Source organism: Pezoporus wallicus, unplaced genomic scaffold (assembly GCF_028554395.1).
Source record: "Pezoporus wallicus isolate ANWC-B61680 ecotype Strahan unplaced genomic scaffold, APGP_CSIRO_Pwel_v1 contig_2439, whole genome shotgun sequence".
Taxonomy (NCBI): domain Eukaryota; kingdom Metazoa; phylum Chordata; class Aves; order Psittaciformes; family Psittacidae; genus Pezoporus; species Pezoporus wallicus.
This window is the reverse complement of record NW_026638501.1, coordinates 1,341,164-1,360,024: the sequence shown is the minus strand read 5'-3', so window position 1 is coordinate 1,360,024 and position 18,861 is coordinate 1,341,164. Positions and strand designations below refer to the sequence as shown.

Genomic DNA, 18,861 nt, shown 5'->3' with positions numbered 1-18,861 from the left:
TTCCTGCTTTCCCTTGCTCCAAGCTTCCCATGCTCCTGCGCAGAGCATGTTATGGGGGTGCCAGGAGTATCCCTCCCTTGTGGGCAGCTCTGGCTCCATGCAGAGAAATAATCACTCCCTCTTTTTTAAAGACATCTGGCATGCACTGAGCAGGAAAAATATGGCAAGCTGGAATTTCTTTCATTGGGAGAAGCAGACGACACTATTTGGGCCAAATCTAAAGTTTCTCCCTTACAATTTTTGCATATGAATGGGAATTCAGGCTTGGTCCCCAGCGGGCCCATTATTATATGTATTAACAGGCAGCTGGGCTTTAGAAAAAAGGAGAAAGCAGAAAGAAAATAGATGTTTATTCTGTGCTTAGGCAAATTCACAGGAGACGAATCATCTCCCATTCTCGCCAGACAAACACTTTGCTGTCTATAGGCTCTGAATGCATTCACTCATCAAGGCATATTGGGTAACTGCTTATTAGCACAAGTTCAGCTCCCTTTGTGCATCTCTCAGCTACACACAAATTTAAGTCCTCGGTATGGCAGGCCTGGTGAGATTATTTTGCTTTCCCTTTCTTGGAGGAAGCACAGGATTACACTGCTAGAGCTTTAACTTTGATTTGATAAAGACTCTTTGTTTATATATATGTATATATATATCAGAATATCTGTATATAAAATATTTATATCTGTATATACATATATGTATGGTAAACATTCCCAGGGAATATAAAAGGGCTTTGCTATGGGTCAGTTTCAGATGAAGCTAAAATCAAATCACAGGGCTAGGGGAACCAAAGAAATGCCATTTTCCATTTGACTCCTTATTTATTAGCTCCTACAAACCCACTGCTTCACCAGTGGGACATTTCTGCAGTGTAAAAAGCAACCTGAAGCACACCTACCATCCTTTTCATCTTTCCTTTAGAAAACAAGACACCTCTTCTCCTTGAATAGGTGAATAATATCATCAAACAAGAATGTACATTGAGAAAACTGTCCCCTGCCATCACTGGGGACCAGATGCCTGTACAACACCATTGCTTATGGAGGCATTTCAGCTCATTGCTTGGCTTCCTGGCATTTTTCTCCAAGAAAACAAACCTTTTGCCTTTTTTGTCTGTTTTTTGTCAGAGTTTTTTATTTATTGATTGATTGATTGGTCTCAAGGGAAGCCCAGTTTCAAAGGGAGCCATGCTACATTGTACAGCCTCCCACTGCAGCACTACGGCTGCAAGGGGAGGGCTGCTACCTTCCTTTCCCAAAACTCAGGTGCACTCAGGCTTTCCAAATTTTGAGGCATGGAGGGGTCACCAGGACAATTAGCTGGGTTTAGTCTTATTTTTACACCCAAATCCACTCCAAACCATAAGGTTTTACCTCTTTTTTTTTTCCCCCTTTTCAGTGCTTACCTATCAGCTTGCAAAACCCTGTGGCCTGTAAATTCCTCCCTCCCATCACAAATCCCAGTGGCAACACCCACAAAGGCACCTGCAATAAGCTGATTTTTTGAAAGGAAAGGTCTGGCTTTAGACTAGGATGCGATGCCAAGAGAGCTCGCAGAATCCCTGGGTGGCACCAGGGGTATCAGCCCCTCATTACAGGCATTGCTACCGTTGTTAGAGAAGCTGGCTGCGTATCGGCTATGGCCATAAGGATCACAAGAGCCTGGATAATAAGCTAGCAAGAGGTAGGCCCCTTTTTTCTGTCTCTGTACCCACTGTGGCTAAAGTCTGTATCTGAATGCAATCTCTTGCCATAATTTATTTCTCCATTACATTTCTGACCCAGGCCTGGCTTTGCAGATACCGCTGTCAGCCTTTTGCCATTCTGATTAGGCTAACAGCAGCACCTGAATGCTAATTGCCTTCCCTGACAAAGAAATCACCCACTTCCAGGGCATTAGGGAGGAATGGATAATATATGAAGGCTTTACCCCCGCCTGGATCCTCCCTTCAGGATGCAAAGTGTGGGGACTAACGGTTTGATGTCTCTCCAGCTGCTGCATAAAATTGGAGGGCAGTGCAATGACCCACAGCTCTTAGTTAGATCTGGGGGAAGGATGAAGCTATTGCAGGGCTGATTTCTGTGCCCTGAAGGAACTATCCTCATTGATTTGGGATGCTGCATGCCCATTACTGCCCTCCCCACGAGCATCCAAAGTTTTCCTGTACTAGAGCCACCAGCTTTTCACCACACAGAAGACTTACAATTTTATTATTTCATTATTTTTGTTTGTTTGTTTTTTGTTTTTTTTTTTTTTTTGGTTTTGTTTTCTGCTGGAAAAGTTGTAATTGCTGGTGCAAGAAGACCTATGATTTTGGCTGTGCAGCCAAAACCCACGCCTTCTCAGCCTGATCACTCCTGGGCTGTTTGCTGCCAATCACCATATCACCTGGTGTTCTGCACATGTATGCATATATATCCTTCCTTCCCTCCCCATCTGCACACATACATCTCCTTTCCCTTCCTCCTACATTATCTGGGTCCAACCATAGATTTTATCCCATCTGAAAGATATTAGAAAGCCCAGTGGTCCTGAGCTACTACACGTCTCGTGGAAAGACACTGCAGGAAGCCACTTTGTCGGCGTTTTTCTCACCAGATGGGAGAGGTTGTTGCCTATCTTATTTTTTAAATGAACATATCATTTCCCTATCTTCTTTTTCTTTCCAATGAAATACCATTTTTACCTTGCATTCCCTTTGGCTCAGCAGCTCCACACTCTTGAGGAGTAAATGATTAAACTTTGGAGCCTGGAGTTTTGTGTTTAAATGTCAAGCTTGAAACACAGCAGCTCAGAAGAGAAATCGATAGGATTTCAATTTTCTTGTAATAAATATGGCCTTTATTGGGAGCAAACCAAGAAAATAGCTGGCAGCCTATCTCACAGTTTTGCTGCTTTTTTTTCAGCTCAGATTTTCCTTTTGGTTTCAAAGTTAAAAAAAATAAGCTTTGAGAGAAATGTCATCTTCACCAGCACAAACACATCCATTGGCTGCTTATGGGGAAGCTTAAAGAGTTTTGTGGTCAAAAAAATCCTGGTTAGAGCTGTTAATAGGTTATCAAAGCATCACATCACCACAGAAAAGCATCTTCTTTCTTTTATTATACTTTATTTGCTGCATATCGCTAATACTGACACTACAAATAGCAGGGCTGACCCCAGCTGGAGGTGAGGGAATGATGGGGTAAGAAAATCATCTATATGTGGACACCTTGTTCTCCTCCATGGCTGGCTCATAAACCTTTCCAGGAGGAAAATAATCAGCCATACATTAATGGGTTATCACAGCTCACTATAATGCAGGGGTCTGTAGCCATCAAACCCCCGTGAGTCCCGAAGGACTTGCCCCAAATGCTCCAACTGGAAGTCTTGTTATAGAGGCAATCAATCAGTATATTCAGTGAGCATCACCCTTCCCTGAGTTTCTCCGAGGCTTTTTCCCCAGAGACCCTCTGGTGTGTAGTAACTGCAAGCACACCCTGGTTTGCTCTTGGGGGGTGCAGAGTGAGCCTTCTGCTGGCCATGTTGCTCTGGCTCCCATTTCCTACCCTATTATCAGCCCCAGATTGCTTCCTTGCTAACCATCTTCACCCACGAGGTCTGAGCTCTGACAGCAAAAGAATAATTGAAAATGCACACTTGGAAGCACACACGCCCTGCTGAGGGAACTGCCACCTTTGTAGCAGTGTCCCCACTGCAGCCCTGTGCTGAGTTATCCAGCGTAGCCCTTTTTTTCCCAACTTCCTCTGTTTTAGTTGTTTCTGCAATGCCTTGATGTTGGTTCACTTTCTGCACTGGCCTGTCTGCTGGTGCAGTGGCTTGTCCTAGAAGCTCCCTAAGTCTCATATTGCAGTGGAAGCATTGTGTATAAGGTAGATTCTCCCGTCCCACCCATCCATTTTACCAAGCAGGAACAGTGTATGCCCTTCTCCACTCCTCAAAGTCCAGCTCCCTCCTCATGTTGGCAAAAATTAATCACCCTTGGATCAGCTCATGCTGTTTCTGCTGCTCCTTAATGCACTGGAGGGTGACTTTGAACAGGCCCTGTTGACTTGAATAAATCTATCTCATTCTTTCATCTCTTCTGCTTGCTGGTCCCCTTCTTTGTGGAAGTATCCAGTCACAGTTTATGCATTCCATGCTATTTATGCAGTGCAGCCCATGAAAAATACATGAATAGTCCTTTGCTCTTTCTCCCCATGGCTTCATAAATCTTGCATCACTTTCTGCATGGCAGCTCAGCTTCACCGGGTGATGGGGAGCAGCCTCCCCATACTCCTGCCCCAGAGCTGCAGCATCCTGTGGGGATACTGGCACTATAGGCTCAAATCCTGTCAGGCTAACAGAGGAGAAGAAGGGGAGTGTTCAGAGCCCTCTGAGCCCTGTTTTTAGGTTATTGGACAGAAAAATAAGACAGAGGTGCTAGTTCAGTGCCTTGCAGTGTCTCCAGCACTGGGAGTCACCTCACTTTGCAGTTTGTTTTGGATTTACTGAAAATCAGAGTGATGCAGAGAATAATTCCCCTCTTCACAGCCTGTTAAGCATCCTTGAGAGATGGCATATGTGACTGGAGATAAAGCTGTCTATTTACTGCAGGGACCAGCTGGAGACTGTGTAGAAGCACACCCAAAATGTAAGCAAGTCAGGCACATGCTTTAGGACCCACTTTGCATGTAAAGCACCTTACCCTTCTGAGCAGGTTAAGTTTATTACTCTGTGGCCACAAAGTACAAGTGCCTCTTCTCACACTGAGCCCAATGGCAGAAAATACTAAGCAAACCCTGATTCGAGAGCTCTGTAAGGCTGGTCCCAAACCAGGATGGGCACAAAGGCTCAAAGAAATTGCCTAATTCCTTAGTTCTCACTTAAAATGGAACATTATGGAAGAAGTTTGCATCCAGCTCTCATTTTTACTTTCTTTCTTTTTTTTCTTCTTTGCATTGAAGCTGCTAGCAGTGGTGAACCTCCCTATTTTCCCTACAAGACTAGCCTCAGCTCTCAGATGCCTCCCCATCACCTGTAAAGCTATTTTGCATGCAGCCCCTTTAAAGAAGTTTCCCCATTTTTGTGTTTTCCTCTTAGCAGGCTCTCTGCCTCCATGAATGATGCTGCTAACATAGGGTGAGTTTTTTCCCCATCCTCAAAGTCCCTCTGATCCTCCCAACGTCTGTCGCTATCGTGGTCCAGCAGCAGATAACCGTGGGCTGAATAAGAAAACACTGCATGGGGACTGCCGTGTCAATCCAGAGTAAATTTATCCAAGTTGCTGACAAGCTCAGTTTGCTAACCCAATTGACCTTATGCTCCCTTTAATATATAAAGCAGCATTCGCCTGCTGTCCCAGCCTACCATGCCTTTCCTGGCCACGGTATGAGTGTACCACCCACTGTTGGCTGTGGTTTCCCAAGATGTTGGGAGAACCAGCATCCTAATCTGCAGCTCTCCCATTTGTTCTCCAGCAGCGGTCATCATGCAGGAGCCAGAAGATGCTGGCTGCCCACCACCACCTCTCTTAGACCTTTCCCAGGCTGATCTTTTACACCTTGCCCCTCAGCCTTTCCCAGCCATGGCTTTTCTCACTGCTCTTTAAGACTGGGACATGTGCCTTTGCAGCATGAGGTTGCCTCAAATCCATGGGGCGGGGGGAATGGGGTGGGGAATGTTGTGATGGGTGCTCTGGCCAGCCATGGGTCGGCTGGGGTACCTCCCCCAAAAAAATCAGAGAAAAGCAGTTCTTGGAGGAGGGAAATCACAAAACCATGGTATTTCTGAGGGATGGAAGAACGGTGTGGCCAGGAACTGTTCTGAGTCTTGATTGGCTTGGTGGATGCTTTGCCTCACAAGCCAGACTAAAAAGATTCCCTTCCCCCCCAAAATAAAAACACAGGAAAGAGGGAACAGACTGTAACAAGGTAGGATGGCTTCACGTAGGGTCTACGCATCTTCTTTGTCCCAGAGGCCCCTCTCTTCCCTAGGGACCACAAGATTAGCACCAAGTCTGTGTTTAGGAGAGAAAAAAATAGAATTTATTTCCTTTCCAAGGGGAAAATCATGACGCTTTGTGGACAGCGAAGGAGCACGTGTGCGTGTGATCCACAACTGAATGTCACTGTTAGTCAAAGTTTTTTATTTTTATGAAAAAATAGAAAATTTCATATCTTACACTACAAAAAAAAAAAAACAACCCATGTACACAAACAAAATGCACAAAGATCATCCAAGGAGGTGGGGGAGTGGGAAGGAGAGGAATAAATACAGCAATGCTAGTCTCCTATGAGTTAACACGCTGATGCGAGGAGACGCAGCTGGACACACCAGCTCCCACCTTACCTGCCCTAAGGAATTACAATAAAGGACTGGAAACTAAGTGTCACTCCTAAGACTGCTACAGATGTATGTTAACATATGCCTTAACTACTAATTTCAAGACCACAGCAGTCCAAGGAGTTACAATTTTTTGACCACTGGGACTTTCTACATTATACTCAACACTGAACAGACAAAAACAAAAAGAAAATTGCCTTCATTTTTTGTTCTTCTCGCCACTAACATATAGAAGGAATAAATAAAAATTTTAAAGTTTTTCTTTTTTTCATTTAAAACAGTCTTATTTTTTATGCTCAGGTTATTTTTCCAAATGGTAGCTACACAGTGAAAGGGAGTTAGTCTACACAAGCCATGCTTGGGGACACTTCCTTTTCCCAAAAGGGTAAACTACATTGAAAAGAGCCTTTTCACGTCCCAGATCCTTTGAAATACCTTCCTTACAATTAGCAGCAAAATATACTGGGAAAAAAGCACCCACTGGACCAGCCAAGCAAGATGGAAAAGAAAAGAACTTGGACCCACTGCAGGCAGGCAACACACCTAAAGTCTTTACAAAGAGCATAACAAGTAAAATATTACTGTCATCTCATTCTGCTGCACTCCATTATATATACAATCATGCCAAAACACCAACTACTTCCAGTTCTTGGACGGGAACCAAAAGTCTCCATTGTCTCTGGTATTTGCTTGTGGACATACAAGCTGTAACTTTTGGACCCTACTCATTAAATTACCATTTTATTGTACTTTTAGCTCCAAGACAAAGCCTATTATAATGGATCCGTAGCAAGAACAGCTCTTGAAATAAACAGAAAAGATTATTTGTTTATTTAAGGAACTGAGGTGTCCTATTTACAAATGCAGTCTGGCTTAAGGACAGTTTGTTTTCCACCAATTCATAATCTTGAATGTTACTCCAGCATCTGATGTACACCCCAGCCATATCACATATGCCTTTAAAACTCCACGAATGGTGAAAAGGGAATTTTGCTGTTAAAAGGTAATGAGAAAAGACCAAACCCAAGTCCGACAGAGCCAGTAGGTAAGGAACAAGCAGAGAACGATTCCTCCTGATGAAATAAGTTGTTTCTGCCTTCCTATGGATTATTTTCCCAAGCGCTGCAGGCAGGGAGGCACAAATCCCAAGACTGTTCTGCTGACAGCTCTAATAACCTATTATATGACAAATCTCTTTCTGTGCCGAAATTGTTATGTCTTGATTCCCCCTCCTCTTTTGTGGTCCAGTGGCTGCCAAAATGAAACAACAGGATGAGAAATCACAGTATCAAGATTTGTCAGACCTTGCTGCAGCTCCTTTCCCTCCTATTTCTCCAGATTCTTGAGTACTTCAGCAGCAGCTCACGGAAAAGGAGGAGGAGGCCATTCAGAACAGGCAAATACTGCCTGAAGAAGCCCTGCTGAAAGCGAGTAAAGCCCTGGTGCTAAAAAAAAAAGCCCACCTAACCCTCTCCTCCTAGACCTTTCTCTTTTCTTTAGAAAGTGTGCTTTGTATCAAATCGCATCTGAAGACTTGGGGGAACTGGGAGAAAGACCTCTGAAACAGCTGAAGGTGGCATTCAACACCTGCTCCTGCAAGACATGAAGGGACACAGGCCTCCTTTCAGCACTGGATGAGCTCTTCAGGCTTGGCAGCACTGGGGATGAAGGGAGCTGCGGCAAGTCAGTATGTCAATGTTATCACCAAGGAAGTATGCTACAAGATGCTACCCAAGCTCTAAGGAAGCAGTATATTTACAGAAACAGCAAACACTTGCCATCCACTGATCCACTTTTAAATCCTTATCTTTACCAAAGCCTTCACCAAAAAAAAACCCACCAACCTATGAATTGCAAATTAACTGTGCTGATTAATCCTATGTGCAACAAAAGGAGAAGGACAGCCCCAAACTGTTTCTTGGTGGGATTCCCAGGTGATGAGGTTGAAAACAGCTCAATCTGAAAACAGCAGCCATGAGCTTTAGTGGACACATTGAACCCCAACTACAAGAAAGTGCTGATCTGAGCTATACCAGCCCTAGACAGATGGTACCTTCTCACCCATGGGATGCCACTGCTGTCATAATGTTGTGCTGTTCTGTTCTTCCCTCCTCTCTGTGCTCTGCCCCAAAGTGGACAGGTCCATACCCAAAATCAAAATGCCCCGATACAACTTAAGACAGCACAGTTCCCAAAATAACCCCACTACAACCACCCCACCACTGCTTTGGGTGAAATACTGCAAAATCTCCATGCTGGATGACCGCAGTCTCACCTCCACACTCCACCCCAGGACTTAATCCCCTTCACGAGAAGAGGCATAGCAAAATCCTTTCCTTCCAGCTCAAACCACGTCATGGTTTCTCTTCTGGGCTCCAGTGACAAGTGTGAGGGCTGCATGTGGTGATGGCTGCCAGTTTGAAAATGCTGGTGTGGAGGCAGTCCCACAGGATCTTGGGTAGGACTCATACACACAAAAACCAATCCCATGCTGTTGCTGGAGGCCACTGAGAAGCAGATGTTTTACTTTTCTTCTTCTGGACATTCCCAGTCCATGGTGGAAAGAAAGAGGGGAGGACATCTTTTATTTATGCAGACTCCTTCTACCTCATGTATGCAGTCAAAACTCCTGAAGGCTTTATATGTTGCTCAAACCAAACAGCAGCAAAAATACAAGGCATAGTGTTAACACAAAAGGGAGCCAAAGCAAAGCAAGAGGGAAGAAAAGCACAAACCAAAGAAAGAGCCCAAATTTTGTACCTGATGCGTAGCAAACTGTACAGTATATACATCTTCATCATGTATTATCCTCCCAGAAGAGCAAACAAAAAGAGCTTGATAACACAGAGGGAGGGAAAAAAATATACACCCTGTATTGTATTTACCATGGAGCAAGCAACATGTTTATACACTAGTATCCATAACTTAATGCTGTGTAACAGCATTTTTTTTTTCATTTCTTTCAATTTACAAACAAAATATCGAGAAATAATCTAATCATATTGCTCTTCAATACACTTCTGTAGACAAGTAAGACTTGAAGTGAAATTTCAGCAAACCTCAGCTTTTGGGAGCCCACAAATGGCTACGAAACTCCTCTGCTCAAGTCAGTCCTTGGAAGTATTACCATGTGCTGCTGTAATTAAGTATATAAAGGTGCTATATATATCTCTCTATCTCCCATGTACAGACAATGTGTGGTGGGAAGGCTTGCTGTAGTCATTGCTGAAGCTTAAGAGATGGGTTAACCTCATGTACAGCAAATTCGTTTCCATGTTCCATGCATCTTACATTTACTTCATGAAAATGAGGACACAAATAGGAAAAAAAGGAAAACTTCAGTCAAAACACTGCTTTAGAAGCGCTGCAGCAGAGGCCAATATCCTTCAGTTACAGAAACCACTGAATTTCCCTTTTTATCTTTTTTTTTTTTTTTAGTCAAAATAAATCTCAGGGCTAGTGTACAAAGTGCAGGACCAACCCACTTGAGGAAGCAACTTTAAAACCAAGTTACAACGGCACCATTCCATTCACCAACTGGACCTTCATCTCTTGAAGGCTGTTCATTATCTTCTTCTGGTGACCAACAAGTGTCACTCCCAGCCGCCTCAAATCCCTGTGGGAGAAAGCAGACGTTGGTTCCAGGGGCCTCTCAGGTACACGCCGCCACACACACCACGCACCGCATGCGCCGATGCTGCTGTCAGCGCCTACTTCTTACCATTGGCAGCTCCTGAAGCCGAGTTTAGTTGGCAAGTTTAGTTTTCACTATTTCTTTTTTTTAATTATTATTCTTTTTAATGGTATCTCAGAGAGGTGACAGAATTTGACTGAGATCACCTCGCTGGCCAAGAAGAAAAGCTGGACAGCAAAGTGCCAGCACCACTTTTAGCCAGGGAGTCTGCTAGGTGTGAAAAGTCCTGTTTTCAAGAGAAAAGCTATGTAAGAAAGCCTGTGTTGCAGTTTCCTCTTCTTGGAAAGGCTGATATTTCATCTTGGATACAAGCAGTGAGGAGTGAGGTCAATCCATGCTTCCTTCCTCTTCCGAAGAGGCAAAGCCAAAGATACACAAACCACAATCCTAGAGCTAACTGCTACAGAGAGCTGAAAGGCAAAAGCCTCTGGAAGAGCCACTAGCCCAACGACCTTCTAACATGAACTGGCAATGCAGCTCCCCTCTGAGCCTTTGCACATCTTCCCATAAGCCCATGTTTGTTTTTTTTTTGGGGGGTAAATGCCAAAGGCATTTGTGTTGAATCTGTCTAATGGGCAGCCATTACAGAAAAGCTGTAATATAAGACAGTTTTATGTGAAAAGCAGGATTAGGAGGAAAGATTGTTTTCTCAGAAGCTCAGCCCTCTAAACTTTAGGTGTATAGATGATGATAATCACCAGGGTTCACGTTGATGGCATGAAAGAGGCCCCTCCAGGCAACAATTTATCCCATCCAAAGACAGGAGTACAACAAATTGTCCCCTGGAGATACTACAGCAGGACACTGGGTGATCAGAGACAATGACACACCTAAAGCCAGGTAAGGCCATGGGTTATGGTAGAGTATAGCTGTAGGGATTTCTTTCTGGGGGGAAAAGTGTTAACAAAGAAATTGTAACAATAGTATATCAGAAGAAACATCAGGACAGGTCCATGTGTTTCCAGCACAAGACAGACTGTTAGAGAAGCAGTTTGCCTTAGAGGAAACATGGTATTTTGTCTTAAGACTTTCACCAGAAAAATATCAGCCCCTTGCTTTCTACCTCCATGCTGGACTGAATAAAGGATGTTTTTGAACACCCTTTAGGGCTCTACAATTTTTGTAATACACACATGAATCCCAGAGCTGCTGACACCCTGTGGCAAGTCTTTGTGGAGAAAGCTCTCCACTGAAAGCCAGTGGGAAGTGACCTCCTCAAACATGCAGGTGCTTTTTGGAAACCACACTGGCAGGTCTGATGTGTGCGAGAGCTGGAGATTTCCAACAACACTCAGGAGCCCAACCATCACCTGAAACATACTGCAAACCTGGCCTATAGCTAACATCATGGCTGCATGCTGGAGTGCAGGTGAACGCACGCAAGTGACCACCAAAACGCTTTCATGTAATGTTGCGTGAGCTACCTATGGAGGTATACCTCTCTCAGCAGCTTCACACTCTGGACAGAGTCCTTTGAATACAACCAACCACCTATGTCCAAAACTTATACAGATGAACATTGCTTTGAATAAAAACCAATCCTGTGTGAAGGTTGATACATCAACACACAAGCTGATTGAAGCCAAAAGCTAGATCTGTTGTTCTCAAAGATTGTCATGCTTTCAGCCTTTTCATTGGGAAAATATCAGATATTCTGCTCCAGGTTAAACACTTCATTTGATTATCATACTCTTATTTGGCAATGCATCTTGCCAATTCATAGGGGAAATAACAAATATAACCAGCATGGAGCAAGGGAGGTCAATAAGACACATCAGCAATGCTCCTTAGCTGGCAAAGAAAGCAGCACCTGCAAAAGGTGCCTACCTTCTCAGGGGGACACACTTTCATTTCTGCCTCCACTGAATTGTGAAACTAATTCAGCAAGTCATCTAAATAATAAAGGAAAATGTAGTAATGCTATTGTTACATGCAATTTATTTTATGTACACAGCACAGTTGGAAGTTCACACCAAAGATCAAAAAAAAAAAAAAAACCAAACCCAAACGAACCCAGTATAGGACCTGATTTTAAAAGAGCCAACATCCATCTTCCCCCTGCTGAGTGCTGCTCTGATGGCAATTTTTGAAAATTCAGCTTTTTTTTTTTTTCAGGTATGTAAAGTGCAAGCTGAGCTCTTTTGAAAATCCAGCACCATGTATTTCACAGATGTACTGTTTCTGATAGTCTTGCATGTTATGCAGGAAAAAAATAGCTTGAAACTTGTGAGAAAGGCATGTACATCTTGGCATTTCACATCCCCTCCATCAGTCTAACAAAAAACCCGAAACTACTTAACTACACAGATTTCCCCTCACCACTTACAGTAACCCCTTAACTCAATATCCTTGAGGTGTGCCTTCTGATTACAAAAGGGAAAGAAGAAAAAAGACTTTCTAGTTTCAATCCATTAGCTGCTCACCAGGGGATCCAGTCTAATTTTTCTTTTTTGAGTATCAAATTCTCTCAAACGCAGAGTCACCAGTCAAAAGCACAGGGGCTCCTCAGAGAGGAGAAAAAAAAATTGCTACTGTGGAGTCCTTCACCTCCACAAAGACACACCAGAAGACAACAGCTCCCGAGCCAGATGCTCACCCAGTATAAAATTAGCAGCTTTATTCAAAAGCCACTTCACGCATTGCAAAGCCAGCAACAAAACTTACAAAACACTGCCTAAAGGTTGCATGAGCTTTAATTCCTTTTTCCCGACCATGTCTTACAGCATGATGCACACTCCCATTCAGTTCTGAAGGACTTAGTGCAAGGCAGAAGCCAATTTAAACAAAACCAGGTGCACAAACCAGCTGGTTTTGGGACAAACTCCTCCCCCTCGCCCAAACAAACCCCAGTTTCTGTGCTTAAGGGCTTCCAAGCAAGTGTTGTCAAGGTCCAGTGTAGAGCTGCCTGGCTCATCCGAAGGCAGCCAACTAGTAATTTCAGTGGGCTCAGCACAACAGAGATGTGTGTGGCTGTCTGCTGGGGCTTTGAAATAGAAATGTGCAATTCCCTCTAAGAAAAGGCACAGCTAAGACCCGTGGACAAATGACACTTGCGATCAGGATCCAGGCTGCATCTTGCTGTGCAAGGGGTCTGATCACCAGTGTTGGGTTTTGTGTGTGCTACTGCAGCAGCAGCACAGGCACCCCCCAAGGCCATGGAGATGCAGCAGCGCAGGCACCACAGAGGCCATGCAACTATGTGCTGTGGTGTCTCCCTGCTTCAAAATACTTAACCTCCCTAAGCAATCAGACAACTTTTATTTTTGTTTCAGGGATTAGTTTTCCCTTTGCATTTGTCTTTCATTTACATAGGGCTGAAAATGGGAACAGGCAGGAATTCAAATTACCTGCCAACAGAGTACTAAGAAGCTGACCTAAGTTGACCAAAAAGCCAAGGGCAAACTGGTGACCAAAAACAAAAGGGCAAATTGGTGTTGGCTCATCCAAACCAGCCTGTATTCAGCTGCATGCATGCTGCTCTCTTACCACTGCCTTGCACAGAAGCTCAACTGCAGTGTGCCAGGGACAACATGGTATCTTCTTCCTTGCAATATCCTCTATTTGCAAGGGTTGAATTCACAGTCTCCACATAGTAAGAAATATATTTAAACCATTTTATTTACAAATAGAACTACTTATACACCATGGACCAGTTTGTCAAACACAGTGTAGACTAGGACTGGTATGCCACATAAAATATAACCCTCTTCATTAGCCAGTTAGTCATGCAAACAAAAGGGCCACATTCATGGAAGATCTCAGTGGCTGGCACTAGTAAACCAATCACAGGTATTTTGTATTTTATCTCCTATCCAGGCCAGATTTCACCACCTTTATGTGGTGTAACTCTATAGTTGCCTCATCAGACTGGGACTACTCACAGAGTTAGTTGTTAGTTTGAATAAGCGATAAGAACAACCTCAAAGACCTTCAGGAGATGCTAAAGAGAGAGGAATCCACTTGCTAGGGACTTCAGCATCAAATAAGGACTTTAAGAGTTCATCTGCTCTTACTCATTATTCCCATCCTACTTGATTACGAGATGAGAACTGGTTTGTTCAGAAGCAGACACAGTATCACAATTTCAGGACTGAGATTTCAGGTTAATAATAAGCATCTAGAGCAGGTGAACTCTTAAACTCTTCAGTATAACTTTTAATAAATATTTTATTTTAGAAGGAAAAAAATACAATGCAAAGCAACACAGCACATATTACAAATATTCAGAGTTCTCCATCTAATAACAAACAAGAGGGTGTCCTGAGATTCAGTGAGTACAGATCTTTCAAAAGGTGGAAGTATGTAGTCCACATGGTTAGTAATTGGTCCAGTCAAGGGTCAAACTGAAACTCATGTCATGGATCTATCTATTCTTGAGTATTGTCCTGGTAAAGTTATTCTTGCAGTGGATTGAAAGAGGTCCAGACACACTCAAAGTCACTAGGTGATCCACAAGTTTAAAGAGCAGGTCTGATCCACTGGAAAGGTTGCCTTCAAGTCTGATATCCAGTTGGAAAGAGGGGGTGGAGGGTGAGGCTCCACTTTTCACAAGGTGATTCATCCCTTTGCAAGAATTAGAGCTAAATGTAGAAATCACTCTTTGTTTGAACACATACATTTTCAGGACTTTGCTTAAGCAGGCAGAGCTCAGGACTTGGGGCGATATTCACCAGTTTTAGCTTTTTTAATCTTTTGCTTTCAGAAATTTGTCACTACTACTATTCTTTTCTGGAATAAATGCATCCAGACATCAGTTTGAAAAAAAAAGCAGTGCAGTAATTGGGATTTTGCTTTGCATGCGAGAGGGGGTGGAAACAGTGGCAGAATTTAAAAGATGTGCTGAACATCTACCTTTTCAACCAGGTCCTGTAAAAAGGCCACAGGCTAGGTGCCCACAGTCGGCAGTCCCATCAGCATTATGGCCAACACCTACTACAGTGCTACTAATTTTTTTCAGAAGGTTTTATGAATCCTTTACATTAATCTTTTTTTTTTTTTGGCTTTTCTAGCAGCAATTCTCCTGTTCTCCTTTCTCCATTTGATTTCCACATCTGTCTCCTATGCAGTTTAAATTTGGAAAAGATCATTTTGGACGGTATTTGGAGGCAACCTCTTAAATTGTAAAGAATGTTTTACTGTTGTCATTTGGGAAAAGCTAGCTACTTTCAGATGTTCCGTTCACCTTTTCACCTGATCCCCCCAAGTCCCAGCTCTGGAATATACTGAACAGTTGCCTCTGTTAAAAATGACAAGGAACATTTAACGAAAATTCTCTTTTGCAGAGTACAAAATGGTTTGTGGCTCCCTTTTTCAGGGAGAAAAAAAAAAAATGAAAACCTACAGAAAACTGAAACCCCCAATATATCAACCTTTAAAGAACTTCTGTTGTTGCAGTGTTTATGTTCTGGAGAACCCATGAGTCTCAGCTGAGCCCACCCAGGAGCCACCCTTTGTTGATTTTAAGGGCAATCTACAAGTTTACATCATCCTGAGCATGTAGTTCAAGTTTTCAACATGGGACACCTTTCCTCTTAAGCCACTATGATGGTTTCTTCGTCTTTAATAGTTGAGAATGTAGTCTTTTGTCTTTTTTACTATACCTGAGAAGGAGGAGATAAGTCTTGATTTGGATGCTTGGCTAGCTTTTTAATGAACCTTTCACAGTTATCCCAAAATAGTTCCAAATAGGGTCAAGCCTTTTTGTTAATGCAAAGATGCGCTGAGTTGCTCAAGAACTAAGCCCGACTCATGCATCTTTGTCCAAGGCAGGGGAGGAGTTTATTTGCTGGCATAGATATCTAACTATTGGGAGTTAGTTTCAACATTTTCACTTTCAACTGAAATTCAAAATGGATTCATGAGATGTGTTCTTTTAGCTTAAAAGAACCCAACCCACAAACAAAACTCAGAAGCTCCCCAGGCATCGGCTCTACTGCACTGCTCTGCTGCTGTAAAGGCCCTGAAGAAAGCTGAAAGCTCAGACATGTGGTCTCCACTGGGGCTAGTAAAGGCCAGAGCAGGATGACACTTGTGCTATACAGCACATACTGGGACCCATTGGAGTGGGCCTTAGAGGCAGTTTGCAGCTGGTGAGGGTCAGAGCATCTCTGGCAGCCATAATCTTATTTAAAGACTTTTAAACCAACTTGCCTTTCTGGCTAGAACTGTACAGATAATGGCTTTCTTGGTTCACTGCCAACTGGAAAAAATGTTTTGAAATACTTCTTGAGTATCCTGAAAAGATTTTTTCGGGATACTTTTAAGATTTCTGGAATATCAAAGAGTAGGGAAATATTTAGATTTTTAAGTCAAATTAATGACATAATTTCGCAATATAAAATGTTGCACTCAAAAAAATGAGGGGTTTTGTCAGTTGGATGAGATGCTAAGACTGCATCAGCATAGGGGGATGCTAAGACTGTTTAAAGCTGCATGAGTAAGTAAACTTCTACTTGACTGTCAAAAACAACCATTAATTTGGGGTTGAACCCAACATTTCTCTCACCCAAACCAAAACATTTCATTTCTGAGCATTTCTTTTAGAGCTCTTGAATTTGCATAAAACTCTAAAGAGGAGCAAACTGGAAGCTTTATTGAGACTTAATTTTCTTTTTTAATTCAGCCAAGCAGCAATAAGTCTGTGATATAATTTAGACAACCTTCATTTTCTACCAGAACTTGCACTGGTAAGACGTGTGAGCTGGCACAGCAGAGGGGAATGTTCCAACATTTTCCTTTTCTTTTAAATTACTGCCTCATCCTATCCCTCCTCTTTCCACTCAGCCTCTATCTGCATCTTTCTGCTGCGTGGACTCTGACCACTCTGTGGATGGACCTCTTTCTTGGTCAGCATTTGTAGATCACCAGTCTAAATGGAGCTCTGAAGCCTGGGTGTTTCTGTGAGTAGGTAAGGAATGGTGGAGTGCTCAAAAGCCAAAGTAACATGGCACGTAAATGCAGTATTAGCTTGGAAATGGCATGTAAGGGTCTCAAGGCACACAAAAGAAGATCTCGGCAGAAATCCATGCACCCTGAGGTGCATATCCAGGTGTAAGGGATAAATATTGGTGATGTGAATGGTGCAAATATCTAAGTGAGAGCAGATGCACACATGGAAGGAGTGCAGGAATGTCATGCAAAACTGAACTCCATGGAGATGCTGCTGACCTGCATCATGTGCAAAGGACCTCCTATCCTGTACAGTGAGCTTCAAAGCAAGCCCTGTGCCAGGCAGGCAGAACTGCTGTGGTTCTGTGGAGTTTTTTTTGTTTTATTCCTAATCCTCAGCATGGATTCTGTATATGCACTGGCAATTAGCATGTGGTCAGAAGAGCCACAACCTTTTCCAGAGCAGCACTGAGCATAATCCTTCCCATTCTGCCTTAACGCCTGCACTAAACTAAGCTCAGATTAACCCAGCCAGAAAGGCAGGCTTTGGGATCAGTTTGAGTAAGTGGCAGGAGGAAAGTACAGACACAATTACACAAGCAAGGCACGCAATTCAAAGTGGAACATACCAAATTAGCAGCCATGAAGTTTTTACCGAGTCATTTGAATGCTGTCACGCCGATGGTAGTCATACCCATGTGCAAAAGCCAAGGGCGCATTCAGAGGGAAGTCTTTTGATGAGGGAGCCTATCCCCTAGAGCTGTGGGTTTGCTGACACTCTTCTGTTGGCATCAGCTGTATTTGTGCTTACTTCTGTTAATGTTGAATACTGTTTCTTGCCTTTACTGGGCTTGACTGGTCAACTGTGAAACCAGCTAATCTGGTGTAAAGGCAGTATACCACAGCAGGGACTCTAGCTCCTATCCATTTAATAGTAGGGTGGGTTTTTTTATTTGGCAATAACCCCAAATATTCAACTGCTATTATGTCAAGAGGCATTTATTCAAACTGAAGCATTGATTTCTGTGACCAAAGAAGCCAAAGAAGTGACTGTTAAGTTAATGACTGCCAATGTAGTGACTGTTAAGTTTTAGTCTTGCCTGTACTTGTTATCGTCAATACAATGCTAAAACTGCTGACTGCAAACGAAGGGTAATGGTTTCCTCTCTGCAGCGTCATCACTGCATGTTTTCGAATGGTTTGTCTGTCTTACCACCCTCTTAAATTCCAGAAAATGATGTGAGAATGATCTGGGCAGTACTCACTCTAGGGTCACCTGAGCCACAGCATCCATCGAACTGTATCCATTCTCCATGAAGATCTCTGTGTACCGGCCCATTTTGATGGCTTCCAGCCACTCACCCACTGACCTGTAGGTGCCGCTCCCAACTGGACTGTGCTCTACCAACAGATTTGATACTCTAAAAACAAGTGAAAACATAAAAGCAAACAGAATCAGTATTGAGAAGTACCCAACGTGACTCAGTTGCTCACATTTTCATATGGTAAAGATGATGCTTTTGTTACGGTTTCAGTGGTTGGTGAAGCCTAAATCCTCCCAGAAGGTTTGATATGCTGTGTTTCAAACATCCTGTGACTTCACCCACTTTAGACTCTGTTCCTGCCATTTCTGGTCCTCCCTGCAAGCAGAAAATGGAGAGGACTAACATCTATCCCCGTTACCTCTCACCAACAAGCAGGCTCACTCTTACTTCAAAGTCTCCCATTTCACTCTTCCTGCTCTGTTTTCCTCATCCTTCTCCTTTAAAGCTCATAATTAACTTAAGATAGGCCAGAGCCTAGAAGCTGTAAGCCAAATTACATTTCCCAGCAGTGGCCATCAATGGCAGGCTGCTGTTAACACTTCAGGGACTGCTTCAGCGAAGTTGGGTGGGGATGTCAGATACAAGCAGCATTCGATGAGCCCTGCAGAGAGCAGCAATGCTCCAACCATG

General features: G+C 43.2%; 1 protein-coding gene across 10 annotated transcripts in view; it reads right to left on the bottom strand.

The window, feature by feature from the left end:
• Positions 1-6,568: 6,568 nt before the first annotated feature.
• The window catches only part of EPHA5 (EPH receptor A5), a 197,853-nt gene continuing 185,560 nt past the window's right edge, over positions 6,569-18,861 (bottom strand). For 7 of the 10 annotated variants that reach the window (XM_057411047.1, XM_057411052.1, XM_057411048.1 and 4 more), the window contains 2 exons: positions 18,172-18,327; positions 6,569-9,940 (listed from right to left, as the gene is read on the bottom strand). In XM_057411047.1, the coding sequence (XP_057267030.1) occupies positions 9,835-9,940; positions 18,172-18,327 (262 nt within the window). In that variant the 3' untranslated portion in view covers positions 6,569-9,834. Of the gene's footprint in view, positions 9,941-13,618; positions 14,582-18,167; positions 18,328-18,861 lie in introns of those variants that run through there. The other 3 variants (XM_057411050.1, XM_057411051.1, XM_057411055.1) reach the window with 2 other exon arrangements.